This window comes from Ochotona curzoniae, unplaced genomic scaffold (assembly GCF_017591425.1).
Source record: "Ochotona curzoniae isolate NIBS_2020 unplaced genomic scaffold, NIBS_Ocur_1.0 contig_4612, whole genome shotgun sequence".
Lineage (NCBI taxonomy): Eukaryota > Metazoa > Chordata > Mammalia > Lagomorpha > Ochotonidae > Ochotona > Ochotona curzoniae.
This window is the reverse complement of record NW_024466343.1, coordinates 13,728,864-13,754,217: the sequence shown is the minus strand read 5'-3', so window position 1 is coordinate 13,754,217 and position 25,354 is coordinate 13,728,864. Positions and strand designations below refer to the sequence as shown.

At 39.8% G+C, this 25,354-nt stretch overlaps 2 protein-coding genes across 10 annotated transcripts in view; one reads left to right on the top strand and one right to left on the bottom strand.

The window, feature by feature from the left end:
* Positions 1–450: 450 nt before the first annotated feature.
* On the bottom strand, positions 451–15,426 carry DNASE2B (deoxyribonuclease 2 beta). Of its 9 annotated transcripts, none has more exons than XM_040987227.1 (6): positions 15,111–15,426; positions 12,340–12,517; positions 8,184–8,265; positions 5,371–5,466; positions 3,171–3,368; positions 451–906 (listed from the first exon to the last, which is right to left on the bottom strand). In XM_040987227.1, the coding sequence occupies exons 1-6, from the start codon at positions 15,221–15,223 to the stop codon at positions 566–568; spliced, it is 1,008 nt and encodes a 335-aa protein (XP_040843161.1). In that variant the 5' UTR covers positions 15,224–15,426; the 3' UTR covers positions 451–565. The 9 variants fall into 9 exon arrangements, with proteins under 9 accessions (XP_040843161.1, XP_040843159.1, XP_040843165.1 ...); XM_040987225.1 differs by having other exon boundaries at positions 5,371–5,532; positions 15,111–15,425; XM_040987231.1 differs by having other exon boundaries at positions 5,371–5,532; positions 15,096–15,204.
* A 498-nt stretch (positions 15,427–15,924) lies between these two features.
* LOC121160995 (uricase) overlaps positions 15,925–25,354 on the top strand; it is a 45,447-nt gene continuing 36,017 nt past the window's right edge. Inside the window, exon 1 of the mRNA XM_040987224.1 lies at positions 15,925–16,039. Within this exon, the coding sequence (XP_040843158.1) occupies positions 16,010–16,039 (30 nt within the window). The 5' untranslated portion in view covers positions 15,925–16,009. The remainder of the gene's footprint in view (positions 16,040–25,354) is intronic.

Below are 25,354 nucleotides of genomic sequence, written 5' to 3'. Positions count from 1 at the left end.
TCTCCAACTCTCCCAGAAGTTTTTAATGTTAATCTTGCACTAGACTCCACACTGAGTGTTTGGGCCTTTCCAGATATTATCTCCCTTTTATAGATGGAAGAATCATGATCCAGAAAATTTGAAAGAATTGTCCCAAATCATATATTATCTATCAGAAGGAGATAAAGACTTAACTCTAAATCAAAGAGAAAAAGCCTTAGAAGGTCTATGACCAAACAGTTTGAAGGTGTAGAGAGAGACCTGCTTTTTCCTTAAAGTCTTGGGAAAAAAAGTCTTTGGGAAGAGAATGAATTTTAAGCTGTGATCTGTACAGGCAATACAAACACATGAACAATTGGAGTTGGCTAATTTAGAAAACATTCCATTTCTCTATTCTCATTTTACTTATTTATAAAAAGCTGTATACATAAATGCAACGTAGATAAATCACCACCAATTGGAAGATAAAGTAAAAGCAGAATAAATTTGTTTTATTTGATGACTTGTGGATTATTGCTTGTAGTACATAAAGAATGAGTCCAATGGAAGATGACCTAATATCAGTGTTTGCAATGATAATATGCTTTTAGTTACAGTTCTCATGATACAAAACTAGTCCTTGAAATGCTTTATAAATATGTTGATTCTGGGTACAAATGAATCCTCCACTTCGGAGGGCCTGGTGTGGGCTCCGGTTAAGGTCTCCGATACATGTCCAGTGTTTTCTTGTGCTTTTTTGGGAAACACACCATTTGGCATGATCCTGATAAGAACTGAAGTAAGATTGCTGTGATATCTTAATTGCTTTGATGTTGTAGACATGGTAAGGAAGGGAGCAGTTTGAGGGAAGCTCTTGTCTTTTTCGCTGCCAGGTTTCTGTTAGCAAGTGTGTCTTCAAATGTTGAGCCATCCAGCCTGCAAAGATGTCTAGGATTTAGGAGGAGAAAAACAGTGAGGATGGTGGTTACACTGAGACAGTCCCTAAATATATCCTCGGGAGTGGAAATCATCTTCCCCACCTAAGACATGGGTGGCATATGCACAATAATAACAATATGCTTAAGATAGTGAGTGGGATAGTTTTTTCCAATTGCTAAAATGATATGAAAATAAGCATTATTTTTATCTTTACTGTGATGAGATTGGTGTCTGTGGCTGTTTTTTGTTCCATATAGTCAAGGGAGTGATACTTCCTTTTGCCCTGAAAAGACCTTTGGAAGGAATAGACCTAGAGAAGTAATCATTTCACTTGGGGAATTCATGGCTCTGAAATAGGGGTTAGTTTCTGGGGATCTTGGTAAGCCATGCTAAAATGGATTGTATTTTGATTTTCTTAAAATAAATGGGGGCGGTTTTTATGATATGTTAGTAAATAACAGAAACTGATGGTAATCAATTAAAAAGTGATATGTAGGATGATTGGGGGGATAAGTTACAAAGGAGGTAAGAAAAGCATAATCTCCTGAAGCTAATACAAATGGGGTGGACTTATCTGTAGCAGAGAAGTTGGAACAAGGTAAATGTTTTAGTCCTACAGAATCTGGGATTGACTGAATTTTATTACTTCACAGAGGATTGAGATAAATAAGGGATCTAGAATGTCTGGTAAAGCATGTAGAGCATGAAAAAAATAACACTCCGGGGGTGATGGTGATGGTGAGATGAGCCTAGCTTGATAGATTTGACATGATTGTACCACCTCCACAAGGAAATGCTCCCTTCACTGTTGAGTACATCAGGCAGTGCAGAGGTCTCAGAGAGTCAGAATTGGGGATCACCTGAGATCTCACTGGAACTACCAAGCATGAGACTGCAGAGTGAAAGAAGGGCTAGAGGATGTCATGGCAACTATGTCACCTAATGAGCAGAGGAGGTCTACCTGCCAAGGAGAATTAAAGAAAGTGAGGGCTGGGTAGGGGGAGGCCAAAATCAGACAGGGAAGCATTTCAGAAAGGTGATGATTTCAACAGTGCCAAATTCTGCAGATTTTAAAAAAGATTTTATTTGAGAGTCAGAGGAGGGAAGCGACAGAGGAAGAGAGAAGGGTCAAAGACAAGCCTATTGTCTGTAGGGTTCCTACAGACAAGCAATGGTTGAGGTTGGTCTGTGGTAGAAACCAAACTTGGGCAGCAGAAACCTAACTACCTGAGCTATCACCACTTCCTTCAGTGGATCCCCTTCCAGGGGTCTGCATTAACAGGAACCTTCACTCAGGACAAATGCATTTTAGATGATATGTAGGGCTAGGATTCAAATGCAGAAACTATGCCATGGAATGCAGGTATCATAAATGATAAGCCAAAAAATCTGTCTCTAGAGGCTTTTTCTTTCCTATTAATTTTGGGAAACCTAGTGTTCAGTAAAGGACTCATAAAATAGCAGTCCTCCAGTACATTCCATTCAACAGATAGAGGAAGAAAGGGTCAAATAGGGCAAGAAGATAAGAAATTATCTGAGGCAACTGTTGGTGATTGGAGACTGGATTATTCACAGACAGAAACAAGACTTCAATGAGAGAACACCAAGCAGGTGAATGCCCTTACTAGCTTTTTGAAAAGAAACTTAAGGAAAAAAAAAATACAGAGATACAGCGATTTTAGAACTGAAGGAGCAGTCAATCATGGTTGTATGTTACCAAGAAAGAATCAGCAGAATGGCGCATTCGAAGCAGTGTCAGACTAGGTCACACATTATATATTCAAGGCCGAGGTAGATACAGAGCCCAGGGGCACATTACTGTCATGGAGACATGTGGTAATTAGCAATGAAAACTGATCAGAATGTTGCAGGGGTAGGGGAAGACATTAGAGAGATTCCTTCCTACTGATCTATGTTCTCTGTCAGTGAGGGAGGCTAGGTACTAGAAATGATTTGAGAACAAGGAAGGCTTAAATTAATTGTTCATAGAATGGAAGAAGAGTAGTGGTTGGGATCCTAGCTCCAGGAGGAGCTTTGTGGCTGGGTCAGGAACCCTGATTTTCAAATGGAGAAGGCAAATGTTTGAATTGATCCTTGACTTCATTATTCCTTATCCTTCACATTTCCTCTTTTCTTTCTTTTTCTTTCTTCCTTTTTTTTTTTTAAACTGAATCCCACCCCATGCCCCCAATCAGAACATTTCCTTCAAGCAATCCTTAGTGAGTCTAACAGCAGAGTTGTACTGCATATTTTTTGGTAATGCATTTTCATACCATCAAGAAAAGAATCAGACTTTGCAAAATGGAGAAAATTGTGTCCCTGGGCTGACTGAAGTGTGGCCAGGTGTTGGACAGGGATCTCGGAGGAGCTGGACGTCTTGCAAAGCTGGGACATGTGGATGAACTCCTGAAGAAAGGCAGCTGGGATGGAGCAGCTATAGATGTTTGGGTTGTAGATCAGAAGCTGAGAAGCTGAATCCAGAAATAATAAAGAAATTTTGAGAATTTAGATGCAAATAGAAATACGTTTTGGTATTATTACATGCTGTGTTCTGGATTAAGAAAAAGAAAAAGAAACAAACTCCAACACATTCTCACAGAGACTGAACTCCTATAATGCAAAAGCAGGATTCAGCCTTTCATCTGTCTGTCTTAGCTCAAGGTGTCCTTGGGTGTCCTTTATCAAAACAAATTCACTGAGTCAAGAGAGTTGTACAGCTGGCCCTACAAGGCTGTAATCACTGGACTCAACAAGTCATTTCTTTCTCCAATAGATAGACCTGTGTTAGTCATTTTTATTCCATGCGGTTTGTGTGAGAAAATTCCAGGTCTAGGAAGGGAAATTCCAAGTCTGGGGCAAAAGGGTAACTACTACTTTTATAATCTTCAGCTCAACTGCAACCCACCTGGTCATGATAAAAATTCCCTAAATAATACAGCAGCTCTGGCCAATCGAAGAAAGGTCGTGAGCACCACTAACCCCAGGAACTTACACAGGACTGGAAATGCACCTCTCATCTCAACTCCAGTTTATAAGGACCGTCACCTCTAACTCCTTGAGGAGCCTGGGAGTGAGTAACAGCTGCTCAACTCATAGCTCTGCACTTTGTAATAAATAACCAATTTCTCCCTCCACCCTGATGATTGACATTTTGCACATTGGGTAGGTGGACCCAACTTGGGGGTTTGACAGCAAATGCTCAAACTAATTTGGGGTATTGTTTTTCAGTGCTTTCTTTAAAGTAACAGCTTTTAAGTTACTTTTGGTTAAAATAACCTATACCCAATGAGCATCACCTCCTTTTTGTGAGTTGGCTTTGTGAGTTTTATCTGAGTTTACTTACTTAATCTTCATATACATTTTATTAGGTAAATTCTGTTGTTATAATTTCCCTCATTTTATAGATTGATTAGATGAGAGTTTTGCCAAATGTTATAATAAAACTTGTGACTGATGCAGTTGATAAGCAAAGTCACGTAATTTGATCTTGGAGGTCATATTTTTTCTCCCATATTTACACATACAAAAATATAATGCTCCTTGTATCATCCAGCATCAAGAATTATCAGCTTATCAGCATGTATACTTAATTTCCATGTTGTTTTGCTCTCCTATTATTTGTTGAGCTCTACTGGTTAGAGTAGAGCTTGACTTAGGTGAGAGCATCAGTGAGTCTTACCAAAAGGTGGAAATTTGATGAGAAAACTTTTCTAAGGGTCCAACATCTAGATACAAGCTACTCTTCAACATTATTATGCAACTACCTCAGTAAAAAGTGATTGGCTAAATAGTAACAGTGTTGCTTTTTTTCCACATTAGTTTTCTGAATCTAATTTTATTTTTTGAGCTTGAGCTCCCATAAGATCACCTGGCAAAGAAGTGCTATATTGTCTGTACAGACAACGTGAAATGCAAAATTAAATAAAAAGATTGAACCTACATTTAAAAAATCTGGATTAACATTATGTTTTTAGAATTGTGTCTATAAATCACATTAAATTTGTTAAAAATGACTGAAAATGAAAATAAAAATTTAAAATAAAGAAAATAATCTCGATTGATCTCTTTATCCTATTTCTGTGTTCTTGTAGAATCCTCAATACCTGTAATTGTTAGGCCTGTTTCCCTGTACAGATACGATGTCATGAAGCAGAAGCCTCTATGAGCTAAACAGGAGTCCACATCCTAGTTTTGCACTCTCCCCACTTTCCATGCAATATCTGTCTAGTTTGCTTTTTGGTTATCTGCCTGGCCCCTGAATACAGTTGAAAGTAGTGCCCCATTCAGTTCAGTGACTTGATTGCTACCCCAGCATCTGAAACCCAGTAAGTGAACCTTCCTACTGTCTCATCATGACAAAGCCCAATGTACCTATGAGGCAGTCCCTATGTAGATGAAAAAACAAAGGGACATATTTATTTCAAATCCCTTTTTTGATCTTGCTTTCTTTTCTTTTTCTTTTTTTCCCCCCACCTATGGTTTCATACTGGTGGTGCTTGAAAGTGATGCAGATGCCGCTTTGTCCATTTCGTTTCCCCGAGGGTGGATAAGCATAGCCTTCTTCCGGAATGGGAGGAAACCGAGGAATAGAATGAATCAGCCAGAATCCCTGGACTCTGTTCCACAGCAGTAAACCTACCAAAGACATAGTCCACAGATACATCAGAAAGAAAAAGCTCCTTTTAAAGTAGGGTTCAAAGCTGCAGCATGCAAGTCTGTTTATGCTTCAGGCTAATGTTTTATTAAGCTAATAATCATGAGGACCACGCTTGTGTTTCAAAGATTTCAAAAATAATTCAGGTACGCATCATGTTGCTCCATTACCAATAATAAGTCACCATAAAATGGGGGCCTGGGCAGCCATCCTGTGAACACTGAAGGGGAATTTTATGTTGAAACCACAAGGAAAATTTGTTTTGGCAGAATGCAAACTTGCTAAATTGGAATTTGACCTTGTTTAACTATACAGTCAACTGGCAAGCTTCAGATAGTGTCTTTACTGCTGAGCAGCTAAGCTAGTTTCAAACACCAGCTTGGAAACAGAATTTAAAAATTAAATGTGAAATGAAGAAATGTACCCGTAGGATTTTATTTGGAGAAATCAATGCTTATTAACTGCCAGAGGAGTCACCCAATTCCACAAGCAATGAGTGAAAACACGAAGCCTTCCTAAAGCATCCTAGTCAATTATGCTTAGAAAAATCTCGGGAGCAAAATAGCACAAGAACCATAAAAGAAAATAATCAGAAAAGTTTTCATTACTTTTGTGAGATGGAAAGAAGAACCATGAGCAACATGTACCCACAGGTATCTTCATGTCGGCAGATCTATCAGGGTAGGTTTGGTATGGTAATCAGACTTTCCAGTTTGCATGTGGCCATACAACTTAGTGGATTTTAAAGCCAATGCATTCATATTTACTTTGTTATTAGCATGGAAACCAAATTTCTATTAGTTATTTCTTTCCCAAAAAGCATACTCTAACCATGCTTATTGGTTTTTTTTTTATGGAAATAGATTCTAGGCCCATGTAGAAGAGGAAAATGTTGAAAGTCCTGTTGCTTAATGGGGCTGGATGGCCTTCAAGGACTCTATCCAAACTTCTGTGTTGAGTGTCGTAACATGTTAGAGCAGCTGTTGGCAAAAGAACCAACCTGCCCTACTCCCCCGTGACATTAAACCCCATCCTCTTTCTAGCATATTTCCAAACCCTTGTGGCAGACAATAAAGGGAAGCAGTACAAATGGTTGGAAGTTGTTGGATGAAAGAATGGAGCATGTGGCATGTTATTATAATTGTTGCATTCCATGTAAATAGGGCCACTAAAAATCTTCTAGTTTCAAGATCTCTGATAGCTAATGCAGATAACATTCCTAATCAAATTGCAAACCGGCAGCTCATGGGACAGATCCAGCCCACACGTATACATTGCTAGACTTGCAGAGCAATTTCAAATCTTTAAATTTGTTGCCAACATATAAAAATTGGGGCAGTTTTCCAAAAATACTAATTTTTAGCATCTCCTAAGAAATCTCATCCCTGTAAGACAAGTGAGAAATAGTTGCCTCCTTTCAAGTGTGTATATCCTCCAGTCACCTGCTACTTCCATCCACTTTGCTTCCAAAAATGTTTGAATTTAGGATCTTCTGAAGAATGTGTGTTGCCATGGAAAGTTGGAAAAAATGCTCAAAAATAGCCATTAGACTTGTTTCATAAAATGCTTTAAGAAATACATTTTATAAAAAGGAGAAAGAATCAAATACACTTATCTAGTGCATATTAGGATCACGGTTTTTATGTTATCTGCTTTTCGAATTTTCTATAATGCACAAGCTAATATTAATTTATGAGCTCTAAATTATTATAATTTATAAATAGGAAATTTATAAATTAATGTAATTAAAACATTACATATAATAACATAGAACAACATATACATAGCAAATTAATGCTATATAATGCAACTTAATGGTGCTTTTAAGCATTTTTACATTAAGAAGAATGAGTTTTGGGCCCGGTGCAGTGGCACAAGTGGTTAAAGGTCTTCGCCTTGCACGCCCGGGATCCCATATGGGTGCCGGTTCTAATCCCGGCAGCCCCGCTTCCCTTCCAGCTCCCTGCCTGTGGCCTGGGAAAGCAGTCGAGGACGGCCCAAAGCTTTGGGACCCTGCACCCGCGTGGGAGACCCAGAAGAGGCTCCTGGCTCCGGACTGGCATAGTATCGGCCCGTTGCGCTCACTTGGGGAGTGAATCATCGGACAGAAGATCTTCCTCTCTGTCTCTCCTCTCTGTATATCCGCCTTTCCAATGAAAAAATAATAAAAATAAATCTTAAAAAAAAAAATTGAAAAAAAAAAAAAGAAGAATGAGTTTTACTCATTGTAAATAGTAACTTAGCCTGAGTAAAAAGTGTACACTCTCCATACACACTTATACACATACATATATATACATACATATATGACTGGTTGAGTTGTACATGTATTTGTGTGTTTGAGTATATATACAAAAACACACATATGTGGGTATTCTCAATTGTCAGAAGTTGGATTTGTGCTCTAAAGTATTTATTTAAAAATAAGAAATAACATGTGGTTCCTGAAGAGGGGATTTCCAAGTCAAAGTAAATAGTTGTAGTCTGTGATATGGAAATCATATTTTCATAAATCATAACAAACCACGAAAAAGAAAACCATTTTTTTTTTGGTATGAGGCTACTGAAGATGAAATATTTAATAAAATGTTCATTTTCAGTAGGAAAGAGAAACCAACAACCTTTGACATACCTTTGGAGTGTCCGTACTTTCTGCTGTAATTCATAGATTTAGGGATGCCATCATTATATATTAGATAGGCCGTATGGTTACTCTGTAGAGATATATCAGGGTTATAATGGTGTAATTCTTCCACTCTCAAATGCTCACAACATTTCCAGCAGTTAACCAGCCTGCAATCCAGAACTTTGATTAATACACATGAGAAGTAATTCATTTATCAATGTGAACCCTGTGCTTGCAGAAAAGAGGAAGAAAGGAAGTCAGTTTTCAAACATGCATGCTTGTGACTCATGTAACAACAGCCTTATGAATCGTGATTGTGGCAAAGGTGATTTTCCATTTTCTCTTGATTGCATTGGAACGAGATTTCTGGACAAGAAACCTGTACACAATAAATGATTTGTTCTGGAAAAGTAGAAACAGTCAGCCAAGGATTACACTTCTGCCCCTTGCCCGCGCACTGGCATCACTGACATTACAGCACATGGTAGAACTGGCTGTCAGGATCTTATTTCTTCTTCCTCTTTGTTGCACCACTGTTTGGTCACAGCACTGTGCTCAGTTAAGTTTTCCCAACTTCTTCCCTCCTCCCCTCTGCACGTTGGATGACTTTTCTGTGTTCAGTTTCTCAGGGTCATTTTGTTTTCCAATTTGACAGTTCTACTTGGAAACTGTGGTGAACTTTTATGTGTGATGTTGGATTTCCTCTGGTAAAGTAAAATACACGTAATTTCTGCAAAGAGTTGGCCAAATCTCTGAGTCAAAATGAAAGCATTGTTTTGATAGTGTCTTTGCCATGTTTTGGAAACTTACAGTTGTTCTAGGTGGTTCCATTTCAGTTGTGTCATGATGCAATGACTTATAAGGATTTCAATAATGTTGATATTAAAAAAAATCAGTGGCATACTAAAAGCAGAAAAGGACAGCCCTTTTCCTTGTAAAAAAGAGCCCCCTTTCTCTCAGAGAAAAACCAACAAACTAGTAATTAAGTCTCTTATAGTTACTTAATCTTACTGACATAATTTTACAATGTACAATAGTCTATATAGTGCTGCTTAGGCATATTCAGTAAATAAGCTGTTTCATCAACTTCATTTTCCTGAATTGATCACAGCTACAGAATGGCATTTGTATCATGCTCAGTGGAGAAAACTGACAGTTATTCTATAAGCCATGGACATTGCATGTGGTAATGAGGCCATTTGTGTGCCTTCAGGGTGCAGTGTGAAGGGAGTGAAAAATGTTGGTGAACAAGTTTATGCTTCTAATATAATTTATTATTCCAGTCATGACTATAGCAGTAAACTAGGGGCAAATGTGTTGCATGTAGACTTGGTGGGAAGAGATCATGTGCCTTAATTACAGGGTGATGCAGCTGTGTACCTTTGCACAATGTTGTTCTTTTCACACATATGGTGGATATTGTTGTGACTGTTGTGTGTTGAATAAGAGGAACATAACCTCTGTTCCTCAGTCTAGCAATGACTATACTCGTGTGTACATAGTGTACAATAGACACAGTTTGAGAACTGTTAGTAAGAAGATGTATGGGATGTTCTTATTTGCAAATGGAATAGAAATGAGCAATTATAAGTGACATCAAACTATTAATCTCTCACCTTGACATTTGTATTTAAAACATTTATATTTAAAATCAGTTGGTCTGACTTTGCATGCCACTCTGTTAGAAGTTCAATTTCAGGCCAGCAAATAGTGGAATTTGGATACTGCTGTTATTGCTGGTAAACAGTTTAGCTTCCAAAGAACTCTCAGTTGTAACTGGATGTTGCTCACTGATGTTGCTTTCTTTTTTGGTTCCAAGTTCCATGTCTATAAGACATGGAAATCAGCCCCTTTCATTTCATTTTTTACCCATAACCAATCAGTCATGGCACTGTGTGTAAGTGGACTTTACGGTAAGTAAGAAGCATTTAATAGTTTTACACCTCCACTACAGAGTCAGAAGAGATATCTACTAGCCCCTCCTATACTCCCAAGCTCTGATGCAGACTCTGTTGCTCCATCTAGAAATTCATTTAATGTAAGAATTGATTGATAAGAAAAAAGTGCAGACATTTTATTAAATTTACAGGTACGTAAGGATCCTCACAAAAGAGTGAAGTTTAAGAAATAATCAAATTATGATGCTTTTACACTTTTTGGACAAAGAACAATAAGTGTGAAGGAGTGACAGAAAAAAAAATTGGCTCTCTGGACTAGGGTAGTAAATTCTAAGAATGTGATGAAGAGATACATCAGAAAGGGTGTGTAGAACACAGTGAAAGATAGGGCTCATTGCCACTCTGGTTATCAATCTCTGCTGACCAAGGTTGTTTTCTGATCTTGGAACATGGTGGATATTCCTTCTCAAAGAATCTTTGTGGCTGACATTTAGGAAGTAACAAGCAAGTGGTCCTTTCTGAAGCTGTAGTTACTTGGGGAATTTTGTCTTGAAATAATTAACATACCAATTTGGCATATTTGGGTATAGCATGTCCTCAATTATTTTGCCACGATGTTCTATTCCAGTCTCCCTTTGTGTTTCTTACATTTTTTAGTTGTTCCTGTTTTAAAATGTTTTAATTTTTTTATTTTGTGGACTAGTTTAGTTCTTCCTCCTTCCTTGACCCTGGAGCTAACTTTGTATTCTGCCAAACAGAGCTATGTACTCCAGCTAACGTCAAGGACAGAAGCTTTCCAAAGTCACCTTTCCTTTTCCCTCCCTCTGCAATCCCTGTGATGGAGGAAAGAACAATGCAACATGTCTTGTCTCACTCATGGGTCATGGCTTTGATTCACAACTGCAGCCTTAGGAGGCACAATCAGCTACAGGCCATTTTGATTTTCTGTAATACTCTGTTTTAAACAGAGCTGTAGTTGAGACCAAGTAACTGTTCAAAGACTTATTTATTTGAAAGAATTACAAAAACAGGAAGAAAGAGATATCTTGCATCCATTTGTCCACTCTGTAAAAGGTCATAATGGCCAGGCATGGGCCATCCGGAAGCCAGAAGTCAGGCACTTCACTTGTGTGTTCCACATAGGTGCAGAGGGCCAAGCACATGTGCCCATATACACTGTTTTGGGGCACTGTTTTTGGGGGCTGGATAAGCCATTGCTTTACACTACTGGCTCCCACAGTAAATAATTTTTAAAACATTTAGAAGAGTATTTAACACATCATATGGACTCCAACAGGCTACAAGCCAGTTTTAACTTTGAAACTTGGTACTAAAGTTTGAACTTCATGTCTCATGAACACAATGAGCACTACCATGCACAGGGGCAGCTTCCTGCATATTTGCAGTAAGTCCTGAGATTCCCGTGTGTAGTAGTGCTGGAGGTGAAAATGCTACTCTGGATGTTGCATTGCTTGACAGGTGTAAAGGCTATGCCAGAACTCAGCATATTGTAGAAATGAAGTCATTTTATGTATTTACTTCTTCATAATTTATTTTTAGGACATGCATATGGTTGTAAGACTGGATGTTACTAGTTTTTTACCTTGTCACCCTTGTTTGGAAAGCAGTATCTAGTCATTGAACAACAGACAGTACTTGGACGGTTGGGCAGCTCTCAGCAGGACTACCTACCTAGCGCTCTTTGGCTAGTTAACTCATTGCCTGATGAAGTCCAGATTGCAGTTTAAGAGCACAGAAGTAGCACTCTAACTAATCACCTATTGTTTTGAAAATAATTAATTAAAAGAAATACCCTAACCTTGGATCGTCACTACTCATCAACACCATAGCATAAACAATCTGTAACTCATGCGTGTTGGTCACAGCTCTGTGGAACCTTGGGGCAGCAGAGGGTTAACCTTCCTATTTCTTTCAGGTGGATAGGTCATCAAGCACTGAATGAATTGAATTGGCACAAAAATTGGCAGCCAGAATACTTTAATATATATGATTAGCTCACACCTCAGCTAGTGATATCACCGGATGCGATGCCAAATGTACTGATGATTTGGCACTGTTGTAGAGGAAGATGACTATTTCCCAAGTCATCCATCAGATTGATTCACATAGTTGTTCTTGGCTGACATTAGGCCTGCTTACTTCAAATTACTGGGGTTGAGAATTATGTGGTAAAATAAGCTTCCATGGATATTTTAGAAACTTTGAATTCTGTTTTAAGCATCTTATGATAAAGTCTCCCATACCTCAGAGGCATATGCTTCATATAGCTGTTGCAGCGTTCGTCCCAAAACACTCATGGTAGTATTCATCAATTGCTTACTTCTCCTCCAGCTTTTAGTTGTAGAGTCCAGGTACAGGTATTCTAAACCTGTCTTTCTATCTTCCTTGTCTTGCGTTTTAGGTAGCTTGTAAAATATAAACCTAAGAAAGAAAATGATCACTAATTACTAACATTTGTTGACTTTTCCTGTTGGCTGTCATTGTGTCAAACTCTTAAATTTGCCTCTAGTGTAAACTTCACAGATGGCCTCTAAGAAGAAGGGTTTGCTCAAATCACCTATCTCTTCACACAAAAGGGAAAGCACGTGTACATGGAAAGTGGATTTTTTGTTGTTGTTGCTTCCACAGCCTAAGTGGCTGCAGCGAGGAAAGGCCATGACCTATCTGTGACATGAAGACACCCTAGCTTTTATTCTGCCATAAGTCCTGTTCTGCAACTTTTGATCTCGAAGGTACATGCAGGCACAAAGGACTTTCTACCTCAATCGTGATCTTCAATTCCATTATTAGAACATTAAACATGATTGAGAGTCAGGAACAACTAACTAATCCTTTTCCTTTCCTTCATTAATGTGTCCTGTATATATAGCTCCTTTGGATGTTACGTGGAGGGGAGATGGGTGGGCATTTTTAGCATTCATTCGTTCACCCATGGATCTTATAGTCCAGGGGTTCTCAGTGTGCTCCACTTGCATTTTGAACCAGATCATTCTCTGTTGTGGAAGCTTTTCTATGTATTGTGGACTGCTGGCCTCCCCCAATTAGAAGGCAGAAGTTTCCACAAGTTCTGACAGTGTAAAAAGTCCTGTAGCTAAGAGTCGCTGTTTTAGCCAATATTAACTAATTGGGTGCTTCATCATGAACCCATGAATACTCACAGTCTACCAAGAACTATCATACATTAAAATAACACTATATAACAGTATGCAGCACCAGATTCTTCATTGGGTTCTTTCAGTACTGCACCCTTGTTTCAGTCAATTCTCTCCTGCCATGCTTTACTGTCTTGCTTGCAAGGCTAGGTCCTCACCAGGCACAGTAATCTGAAATCCTTTGGTGTTAATTTGATGGTTTCTGTTCTTTAATTCCCCAAGGCACTTGTAGTAGCTAGGCAACATATTGCTTATATTGTCTCTTATAGATATTACTAAGTAACATGTCTGTTGTGATGTGGTAAAAATGAACACATGTCTATCACAGTTTGATGGCATGCCACTAAAAGGCTGCTGAATTATCAGTGCGTCACGCACATAGTTGAGAACAGCATTTATAAGTGTTTTCCCTAAGTGACTGTTCGCAATAATAGACTGAAAACCCTGGAATCATGTTCTAGTTCAGGCCTCCCTGAAGAGGTTCAGAGAAACCTAAACACAAAAATTGCCAGAAACCTTTAACTACACATTTTTACACAAAATTGATGCTCTGCTCAAAGTCTGCCCATCCCCAGCTGCTAGGGAACATGTCTACATAGTTCCACAAGCCAGAAGTTTGGAAGTCATCATCCACATTTCCCTTTGTTTCACCTTCAGCAACTCACCAACTCCCAAGTCTTCTCAACGTTTCCTCCTCCTCTGTGTCCACCATCACTGCACTCTGCAATGTTAATCAAGTCCCCTTAGTCTCTAGGCCAGTGGGCTTCCAACCATGCAGTTCTCACCACATCGTGTTCCTGCTTCCTGTCCTTCTGTAGCTCCCCTTCCATATCATGTCCAAACCCCACAGCTCCGCACAGGAAGCACTTTATGACCTAGCTGTCACTTGCCTTTCTAGCCTCACCTGATAGCCTCACACATGTTCTCACACAGTTCCAGCAGCTCTAGACTTCCCAGATTGCTCCTCATTTCTGTTCTCTCATTTTTCCTCCATTATCTTGAAATACTTTGTATCTTCTTGTTCTAACCATGTGTTGAATGCTCGTATAAAAGTAACTCAAAATAATTTTCTCAGAGAAACCTTCTGGAATCTATGCCCCTTAATGCTCTACCTGTTCCTCCCCACATATCTGAGCTCCCAGTGAGTAGGAACAACATTTCTTTCACACTGGCACACTTCCAAAAGAACCTGGCATGAGATGCTCAAAGATGAAGTAAATGTATACAGAGTTTGATGCAAAGTATAAAAGCAAACCTGAACAGGATGTCAAGAATGAAAAACGGATCTAGGCTTTAGAGAACCCACAACTATCATGCATTCTTGGGTTTAGAGTCTTGGATGCTACACAAGAAGCCCAGTGACTTCCCACTCACTGCAACAACCAAACCAAGGTTAGTCAAACAGTGCTGGGGGTGGGAGTGGGAGAATGTCTTCCTTCTTGTTTCCACAAAGAGGCAAACATGCTTCAGTTTCAGAAAATGTCCTAGGCCCTTTCTCCTGAGTCAGTCTCTAAAAGGATGCTGGAGAGTTCTGTCAGGAAAAGCCACAGTGGAAACAGAGGGAATCACCAACTGATAGAAGTTGTCACCTCCATCCTGTTTCCATGGCTGCCAGCCTTGCCTAGCTGAGAGCAACGAGTCAGGCTGGAGATGGGCTACTCAGATCTTTCTCAGGGGGGCCAGGCACTCTCATTCAGCAGCCTATCCTAGCCTGGGAAATTGGCCTGTTTGTACGTTAACTTCCTTTCTTTGTAAATAGAGGAAATAGGGTGGAAATTCTCCGTAGGACTTGTACAGGGCACTCCCCTGCCCAAGGGTGCTAGTGTGCTGAGTGCACCCCGCCTTACCTCTTCTTTACCTACCAATCCACAGCTCTGCCTTCCTCATTTCTGCATGATATTATTGCTGCCTTCAGAAACCCACAATGGCCAAGGAAGAGCAAAGCAACGGTTGTTCCCAGAAGTCTCATTGCCATCTTCTGTCTGTCACTCCTGTTCCATGGCACAGTAAGAAACTGTCCACAGAGGGAGGAGTTGGAGTTTCAGGTCTCTCTCAGGCTGCTTTGGCCGTGACATTAGATTCCAGTTAACTCTGTTGTTTGCTGTTGAGGCATTTTCAGAATGGGATGAATCCCTTGTAAATGTGTGATCTGTCACAACATGCCAGCGCGTGACTCCCGATGCCTTTATGCTGAATTGTTGACTCATTTGCAAAGTCATCAAAAACATTTCTGGAGATGAAACAAAGAGATATGCAGTTAACTCTTTGGGGAGAATATTGTGTAGCTTGAAGTTCAGTAATTAGGAGTGCTCCATGTTGACAGGTTGATGCTGAATTAATGATAATTTGTGTTTTTTCCTCTCCTGACTAACTCTTTGTGAGTGAGCAAAAACATGTGGTCCACACCATAAATGGAAATGAGCTTAGGTCTTGGTAGTCAATAGGATCCATCACTTAAAATACTAGTTTTAAAGGAAATACTTGCTAGATGGTACTTCAAAGGATTGCATAAAAGTTAAAATAAATTTAATTGTATTTTGCCAGAAATGTTTGCATATGGTCCCCACCTCTCTGGGTTTGGCCATTCATTATGCTACTTTCGTTTAAAGAGAGCTTAGTGTCCAACTGGCTATTGTACAACCAGGCAAACATATTGATTGCCCACTTTTCAGGTTAAATAAAAAGTGTTATAAACATCCAATTTACCCAAACTATTCTTTCTCATGCTTGAAACTGAATCTCAATTTGAAAGCCCAGGGAAATGGACAACTACCATGGCAACTATAAAAAGGTGAGACCAATCTATTTTTGGAGGAGGGAAAGGCAAACATATGAAAAGAGTTGTTTTAAGTGTATGATGCTTGATTATATTATATAAGATGATCTCATAACAAATAGCAATGTATCTTGATGACCTCTAAAAAATGGAATGATATATATTTATGGAGTGCAGTGTGACAGTTCAATATATGATCAATTAAGATTAGTTAGCATTACATCTGCTTAAATATTTTCAAAATAAATAAACTGTTGAGCTGGCATGGTGATTCAATAGGCTAATCCTCTACCTGCAAGTAATGGCATCCCATATAGGCTTTTGTTTGTGTCCTGGATGTACTATTTCCTGGGAAAACAGTGGAGGACAGCTTAAGTGCTTGGGCCCCTGCACCTATGTGGGAGAGCCAAAAGAAGCTCCTGGCGCCTAGCTTCTAAACTAGTCCCAGCTGTGCAACCATTTGGGGAATGAAACAACGGATGAGAGATCTTTCTGTCTCTTTCTCTAAATCTGTCTTTCAAATAAAAATTAAAAAAAAAAAACTTAAAAAAGGAAACTTACTTTATTCTTACATTTTTATACTTTTATTTCAAATAAACAGGGGGGAAGAGAGAAAGAGGTCTTCAATTCACTGGTTTATTCCCAAAATGCCTGCCAATGTCCAGGGCTGAGTAAGACCAAAACCAGGAACTAGAAATTCAATTTAGATTTCCTTCATGGGTGCAGAAGCCCTTCTACCTGTATCATTTTCAGCTGCCTACCAGAATGTGTGTTAGAAGAAAGCCTGAATCTGGAGCTGAGCCAGGACTCCACTGGAGGTACTTGGAAATGAAATGTGGGCGTCCCAAGTCAGCTCCACCTGCCTGGCTGAATGCCTGCCTGTGCTTAAGTATTAAACATTTTTTAAAAGAATAATTGACGTGATGGCTAAAATTTGTCCTTCTGATATGGATTCTGATCAGATTCACTTAAGGAATTAGATCATGTGCATGAACAAGCTTGAAGATGTTCAGGTTCATAGGAAAGGGAGGGATTGTGGCACCATTCAAGACAGAGCTCTGTGAGGAGACTCTGAACCACCTGTTCACATTACATATTGCTCCTGCCATAAAGGGCAATTCGGAACTTTATTCTGGAAGTGCTTAGTCAGAATCCTTGTAGCTGAACTTGAAAAGCTATATTTTGAATAAGCTTGTTGGAGACACTGGTGCATAGTAACACTTAGAGTCACTATTTAAGGCCAAGACTAGGCTCAATCTGGTAGATCCATAGCTTTAGTCTGCAGGGAACAGATCAAATCAGCTAAACCAAGAAATGTTTTTCTTACCATTTCTCCATGGGTATCATTTTGTTTATATATGTTGTTACTATGCTTGGGAAAAAGAACTTCTACAACTACAAACTTTTTGTCAATTAAAAATTTTTTCATGGTGTGAAGTTTACTTTCCTACATTACAGTAAAGTAGAACTCTATCTTAGAAAACATTTTGTGTTACAATAATAGCTAAAGTCACCACGTTTGAGATTCGTTGATCCATTCCCAGAATATAAGCTACTTGTTTTCAGCTGTGTAGGCTAAAGACCATTTGTTGAACAGGGTGTAAGATAATTTCCATTTTCTTTTCCTCATTACATGTTTAAATTAGTGCCTGGAAATAGTGAGTGATTCATAAATGTAAGCTAAGATTATTCCTATGATAACCTGATCGCTTCCTGTGAGGTGGGTTGGAGAACGTCTAAATTAGGATGGCCTTTGTTAAATCCAGCTATATTTCAAGCTCTGAAAAAATACTTCTAGATTGGTTTCTTTCAAGCATCACTGTCAATAAACTCTTTTATCTTCCTTTGCTTACTAACCTTATCACACTGGTTGTCAATCAACAAGCTTTCTTATATAATCACTACTGTTACCACTGATCTGGACATTGAGCGGCTCCAGGGATTTAACATGACCCTAAATCTTGAATTCCAGCAACCTCATTTGTACTAAACATAACAAAATAAATGTTGGAAGAATACTACAAATTTAATGCATGAAGAAAATGCAAATTGAATATTTTCCCCCAGAAGGTTTACTGTTTTTGAAGCCTCAATAGTAGAGAAACGATGGTTCTTTCAAAATTCATTTATCTTTAAAATAGTAACAAATGCCTTGATCATAACTTAGCCAATGCACTTCTTCACTTGGTAGTATATTTCTTATTTTGTGGCTGAAGGTGTGTATTCATTTATCTAATAATTCTGGAAAATCTATTTTGTGCTTTTCAAATAGTACTTTATCATATCTTGCTGTACATTATCATATCTTCCTAACATATTTTGTATCTCTTTCATGTAATCTAGTTCCTTGTTTGCATTAATGCTTGAATTTTTATTTGGATATATTTCTAGGTCCTTATTTCTCTTTTTGGCAACATCAATTTATTACTTAATCTGTAACTTTCAAATAATTTTTCACAAAATAAATTTAAAAATTTTGATTCTGATTATAAATTGATAAACTGTAGTTGTGGGTATCTTAATTCTTTTTTTGGTTGTGGTTAATCTGTGTCAATCTACTTATTAATGCATTTATAGAAGTTTTATTGACTTTATTCAAATTCACTTTTTAAAAATTTCTTATTTCTTACTTACATGGTCAATCTTTTATTTCTGCAAAATTTGTAAATGTTATTTTATATTTTCACATTTAGTTAAAATATATAAAGTCCTTTGCAGGGTCAGACTTTGCTGTTATTTTTGCAACCCTTTCTCATAACACCTTGTTATTCTATGTACTTCGGGCTTTTGGCTCTGAATTTATTTTCCTTGAAACTTTATCTGAAAAAATGTTTTAGAATTGAGATAAAGTTGGATTTCTCCAGACCTTGTCTGTGTTGGCATCTGCAAAGTTCAGGATTCTAGGGAGTGAATCTGCTGGTTATTGTAAGTTACATTTTGAAGTATAATTTACATATCAATAAATTAATTGGGATTCACCTTTGTTCTTGTTTACACTTTGACAAGACTATTGGTAGACCTAGTAGACTCCAGAAAGTTGTAAAGTAAAAGTTGAGGTACTGTTGGGAGAAAGGAGAAAATACTTGAATTACTTTACAAGAGGGGATGAGATAAACAAAGGACACGAGTATTTCTAGAATAAAGAATTATTCACAAGAAATGTGCTTAAAGGAAAACAAAAGTAGAAGTATAGGAGGGCAAGAAAATTGTATTTTGTTAGTTTGTATTCATCCTCCAAGATGCCTTGAGAATGGCAATTTTCTCAGAAGCCATTTCTGATCTGCAATCTGGCTCAGACACACTTGCAATATATTTATTCCCAGAATGCGTGGTATTTCTTTAATCACAATAATTATCATTATGTGCCTCTTGTTAATTGGCTGGGTTTTTGAGCCATCCTTCAGAGAGCTGGGGTCAGAAAACTCTGGGTCAAACTGACTCATTGCTTGTTTTTGCAAATAGATTTGGTTGGAACACAGCCACATCCAATCTTTCATGTATTATGTGCAGCTGCTATACTGTGATGGCAGGATAGTGTCGATGAAACAAAGACTCTATGGCTTGAGAAGCCTAGTCTACGCTGTGATTATTTCCAGAGAGAGTTGGTTCTGGCATATAAACGATGAAGTTATAAGAGTCTGCCTTGTTTATAGTTGTGTCTGCAGCACATGTCATGGGGCTCACCACCTAGAAGGACCTAAATAAGTAGAGCTGAATGTAGGGGTTCAGCACAAAAGATTTCAGAGACTTCTGTTTTGGAATGATGTGGAATTTGGAATGAAGTAAAACCAGTCATAAAAGTAACTAAAAGCAAGTGTGTAGGAAGTAAAACTCGTGATGAAGAAATTCATTACAATGTTTGCAACTCAGGGAGGAAGCTGGGTGCAGTTGGAAGATCTGAGTTACTCGCTCAGCCCTGCTGCTCAGCAGTCATGTATGTGGTCCTGCCCAAGCCGTGTAATCTCACTGAGCTTCTGTTTCCTTTTCTAAGGGTGAAACTCATGACTGCCACGTTGACAAAGTGCTCTCAGAGGTTATTACAAAGTAGATGGAAAGTGGTGATTGTGAGGAAACTGAGGAAGAATCTCATTTTAGGAGGCAGCAAAGTAAAATTGATCTTTTGTTTCCATTTTTTCCCCAAACTTTTTGAAGGATCCCCTCACATGCACAATTTTGGCATATAACTCATGCTCATTAAATTCTGATTCTTTTTACTTTTTATGTTTTATTCCTATAATTTTAGTTGTGAATTTAAAAAACAAGAAATGTGAGGTAGTAATGCCTCATTTTCCTTATTAACACCTCATATTAATGTTTGTCATAATTAGTGAACTATGTCAAGCCTTCTCTCTCTCTCTATATATATATTATTATTATTATTATTATTATTTTTAGTCTGTTTTTGCTTTTGTTCCACCAACCCTTCCTAGCCTCTGGGAATCACCAATCAGAGTCAGAAAGAGGGCTTCTTTTTTTTTTTAAATTTATGTCCCACATTTATTTATCTTTCTGTGTCTGGCTTATTTCACTCAACATAATGGTCTCCACTTTCACTGATTTTTAAAAAGTTTTTATTTTTAAAGATTTATTTTTATTATTTTTTTTTATTGGAAAGGCGGATATACAGAGAGGAGAGACAGAGAGGAAGATCTTCCGTCCGATGATTCACTCCCCAAGTGAGCGCAACGGGCCGATACTATGCCGATCCGAAGCCAGGAGCCTCTTCCGGGTCTCCCACGCGGGTGCAGGTTCCCAAAGCTTTGGGCCGTCCTCGACTGCTTTCCCGGGCCACAGGCAGGGAGCTGGAAGGGAAGCGGGGCTGCCGGGATTAGAACCGGCGCCCATATGGGATCCCGGGCGTGCTAGGCGAGGACCTTTAACCACTTGCGCCACCGCGCCGGGCCCAAAAAGTTTTTATTTTTAAATTTGAATTTTATGGTACAATTCTGTAGAGTTCGGGGCCCCCCCAACCCCCGTTAAGTCCCCACACCTCATTTTTTTCCCATATTGTTACAATACTATAGTCCTTCATAGGAAGTTATAATTCCATCAGTCTGTTATTTAAGTGTGCTCTGACATTGGTGGTACAATGTCAGACAGTCCAGCATCCCATTGTCTAGACATGTCCTACAGTTTCATTGGGAATCCATCTTTGATTTGGAAGTGGGAATGCATGTTGCTTTGTATCTTCATATCTGGATATGGTAGTCTCTATGACTCCATCACTATATATTGCCTTAAATGAGAAGCCACGAAATAAGGTCAACAACAGGTATGAAGCTAAAACAAAAACAGAAAGAAGAAAAAAAATACAGCATCACAGAGTAAAAAAAAAAAGTGCCACTAAATAACCAACATATGAGTGAAGAACAGACCATTCAAAAGCCTCTTGGGTAACATGATGCCACCGTGTGATCTATGAACCAGTGACAAATTCAACAAGAGTAAAGAAAGTATTTGGAAGAAATGAGAATGAAATAAAAAATATCAAAGCACATGGGATGCAGCACAAACAGTATGAAAAGGGTTATTGATCTTGCAATTTACATGAAGGCTGCCTTATATCAGAAAGAACATATGATATTTGTCTAAATGCCACCTGGAGTTGTTTTGGGTGGAGTCTGTAGAGTGCCACAACTGATTTTTTTTTTTTTTTTTTTTGCTGAGGAGCCTGTACAGTGCTCTAAGCTGGAAGTGATTTTGTTTTCTATAGCTCTTGTGTAGCTCAGCTGTCCTCCCTTCATTCTGGCAGTGCCTGGTCCTGCGAAAACAGCATCCCAGCTCTTTAGATTTAGCGCATGTGTAGTTTACCACTGCTCCTCTTGACCTCTGAGTAAGATGGCACCTGTGTAAGATGGCACCGGATGGTTCACTGCATCTGTGTAAGATGGCACCGGATGGTTCACTAACATAAATCAGGGGCTGTCGGCCATCAGATCTGGGTACCATAGAGACCTGCAGGATGCAAGGCTGGCGCTGCCTTCTCTGTGGGCTCAGCTCAGTGCAATTAGCTAGAAACGAGCCCACTGTAGGCAGTCCCTTGAAATCCGCATGCTCTGCTTCACTACACAAAATGGCACCTGACAGGGCATTGCTGGAGAATTGGGGTTGCTGGCATTCAGATCCGGGGACAACAGAGACCCTGCAGGAACAGAAGCCAGTGCTGTCCTCCCCATGGATCAGCTCAATGCAATCAGCCACAAACGAGCCCACTCCATGCCATCCCCTCAATTCTACACTCTCTGTCCCACCACACAAGAGGGCGCCTGATCTCTGTGCTGTGAGTTCTGTCCTGCCACTGGTGTGCCCCCTGGAGTCCGCTGTTCATTCGCAGCTTGTTCCTGGGTCAAACGCTTCAGCAGACTTGACAGGGCTCAATCTGCATTCGCCTCCCAAGCTCACCGTGGGAACTCAAGCTCCAACCTGGTTGCCAAAAGAGCCAAACCATGGCTGCTGCTAGATCCCTGGCTGTTGCCAGAGTCTGGATTGTCGCTTGCCGGCCACCGGTTTTCTGTTCACTGCAACACCTCTCCACCATTGCCTTCCTTGTACACTTCCTTGTATACAGGTGTTCTCCAGGCACCCCCCATGTGAACTGTCTGACCCCTATCTTTTACTGTAATCTTCTCCTTGTGCTTCACCCTGATGATTCTCTGTCATCCCATACATGTCTGCACCCTATGCTGCCATCTTGCCTCTCTCCACTTCCACTGATTTTGAGTCAGCTGACAGGGTTTCATTTTTTTTAAACAGCTGAATAGTATTCCATTATATGCACATACATTGCATGTCCCTTCTATCTGTTGTGAATTGTGCTATCATAGACATGGTTGGCCAGGTTTTTCTTTGATACAGTGAGTTTATGTCTTTTGGATATATGGACCTAAACTGAGTAGTCAGACTACTAAAGCATATGATAATTTTATTTCTGATTTTAAAGGAAATCTCCATACTGTTTTTCACAGTGGCTGCGCTAATTTTCATTCTCACCAATGCTGTTCTTTCTAATTTTGCTGCTATTTCTTCCATGACAAAGTTATTTCCTTTTACTTGCTGATAGACTAAAAATAATTCTTGTGTAAGTTTTAACTGACCACAAAGAAACCCACATTGCTTATGTTGTCAGTAGTTATGTTGTCAGAGGTTATGAAGCTGAACTCCTGTCTGGCTCCAAAGGGCCACCACTCTGTCTCCATGCTCCATGGCGTAGACATGCCCATCATCAACAGAGAACACACGTGAGCTTACAATTCCCACTAATTAAGGAACAGCGAGTTTAACACTAGGGCATGGATTGGTTTAGGTAAGGCTATCCTTGTGTTCATGTGCCTTAAGTTCTGCCTAGTGCACTCTCTTTTTCATCTTGCAGGACCCTTTCTCATACTATCAGTGCATCTCAACTGTATGACTTTGGGTAGCTCAATGAATGTATCTGAGCTAGTTTATTTTAAAATAGAAAATCTTTCTAGTAATTCACAGGATTATAGTTAGGAACAGAAAGGTTGATTGCAGAGAATAAAATAACATACAAATGCGTTTGAAAAAAAAGGTTTATTTGTCTTATTGAAAATCTGAGTTACAGAAACTGAAAGATGGGGGAAGGTAGAGAGAGATTCCATCTGTTGGCGCCTGCCACAAAAGGCCATAATAGCCAGAGCTGGGCTTATCCAAAGCTGAGAGCCAGGAGCTTCTTCTGGGTTTCCCCAGAGAGTGTGAGGGTCCAAGGGCTTGGGCCATCCTCCACTGCTTTGCAAAGTTATAAACAGGGATCTGGATCAGAAGTGGAGCAGCTGGGACTTGAACTGGCACCCATATTAGTTTGTAGTACTCAGGAGGAGGATTAACTTGCTGTGTCATCATGATGGCCCAAATGGATATTTCTGATACTATGGCCAATCCCCTCCTTCTGCTGGGATTAGAATGCTTTAAAAAAAAAATCACATTTTTTTTTAAAATTTATCTGGAAGAGTAAGAGCTCTCATTTGCTAATTCAGCCTGCAAATGCCTAGGATAGCTGAGGCAGGGCCAACACTCAATTTAGGTCGCCCATTACTTGAGCTGCTTCCCAGGGTCTGATACCTCCCAAGGTCTACAATGGCAGGCTCCTGGGCCCTGCATCCTGAGCTGGCAATGAAGCCCAGGTACCCGTATGCTGGAGGTTGGTTTTGAGTTGCTAGGCTAAATGCCTACTCTCTAAAGTGCTTCCTTTTATTTCTTCTTTTTTTTTCTTTAATGTGTGGAGGGGCCCACAATCAAACTGTCAGAAAGTGACATAGTGGCAAAAATCATGTTATCTGGAGGCACAAGGTTCTCAGTTTCAGTTTCCCTCTATCACCTAGTAATCATTTGAGTTCTAAGATTACCTGGTCCTACTGTCTTACTCTTCTGACAAATATGGAAAACAGGGAATCTGACTGGGGACGCAGGCCAAAGTGTGGCTGAGTCCTTGACTTCTCCAGGCCCAGGAGCAACCATCCCTCAGGGTGAATAACCATGAGGGAAACTTGGGAGCTGGATTAATGTCCTAACTCTGCCCTGCAGCCAAAAGCTGGTGGCAGGACAAGTCGGGGTGGATTCCAATCCGATCTTGGGGCTGAGGGCAATCTGAAACCCCTACAGGTGGCAGCTGTGGGAGGTGCCCCTGCCAGGCAGAATCCAACTGGGGACTCAGGCCAAAGCCACTGCCACAAGGCAGTGACTGAGTCCTTGGCTTTGGATGGCCAGTGCACCAAATGGTGCCAGGCTCTGCTTGCTGGCCGCCCAGCGGTGAGCTCTGGGGTTTTTATGATATGAAATAGCTGCTTAGGGACACCCATGAATAAGGCCAGCTTTAGTGTAGGTGACACATGAATTCCTGGTGATTCCCAGGAACAGGGACATGAAACTTTAGGGCAAGCGTGGGACTGACACCTGAAGGTTTGGAGGGGAACGCCCTAAGATCTATTTGAGCCAGACTGAAACACCAGCCAAATTAGGAATCCCGACCAGAGCTTAATGGGAGGAGGGACAGATTGAACAACCCTGTGGTACATACTCACATGCATGGGAACTAGGGAAGGGAGAAGGCCTAGTGGGGGTTATGGGGAGACGCTCCAGCTGCGCTGCAACTCCCACTGGTTTACGTGAGGACCGAGTATGAAATGGGTAGGCTCGAGCTGGACTACAATACCCATTGGTCCAAGTGGATGACAAGGCTAGAAACAGAACTGACCCAGCAGAGACTGGTCACATTAAGCAGGGCCATGAGATTAACAAACACGCTAGAGAACCATACCCGGGGGAAGATTCTGTGGGGGATGTGTGGGCCAAAACCTATGGAAATTCTAGCTC

What these genes read in the sequence shown, in the direction of transcription:
- DNASE2B (XM_040987225.1), bottom strand. Translation starts at nt 15,223, where the DNA reads ATGGCAATGAGACTTCTGGGAACAACCGTTGCTTTGCTCTTCCTTGGC. An exon ending in GAAGGCAGAGCTGTGGATTG is followed by an intron (nt 12,518 to 15,110) that starts GTAGGTAAAGAA and finishes TTTCTTTCTTAG; the next exon opens with GTTTATATTTTACAAGCTAC. An exon ending in ATGAAGCATATGCCTCTGAG is followed by an intron (nt 8,266 to 12,339) that starts GTATGGGAGACT and finishes ATATCTCTACAG; the next exon opens with AGTAACCATACGGCCTATCT.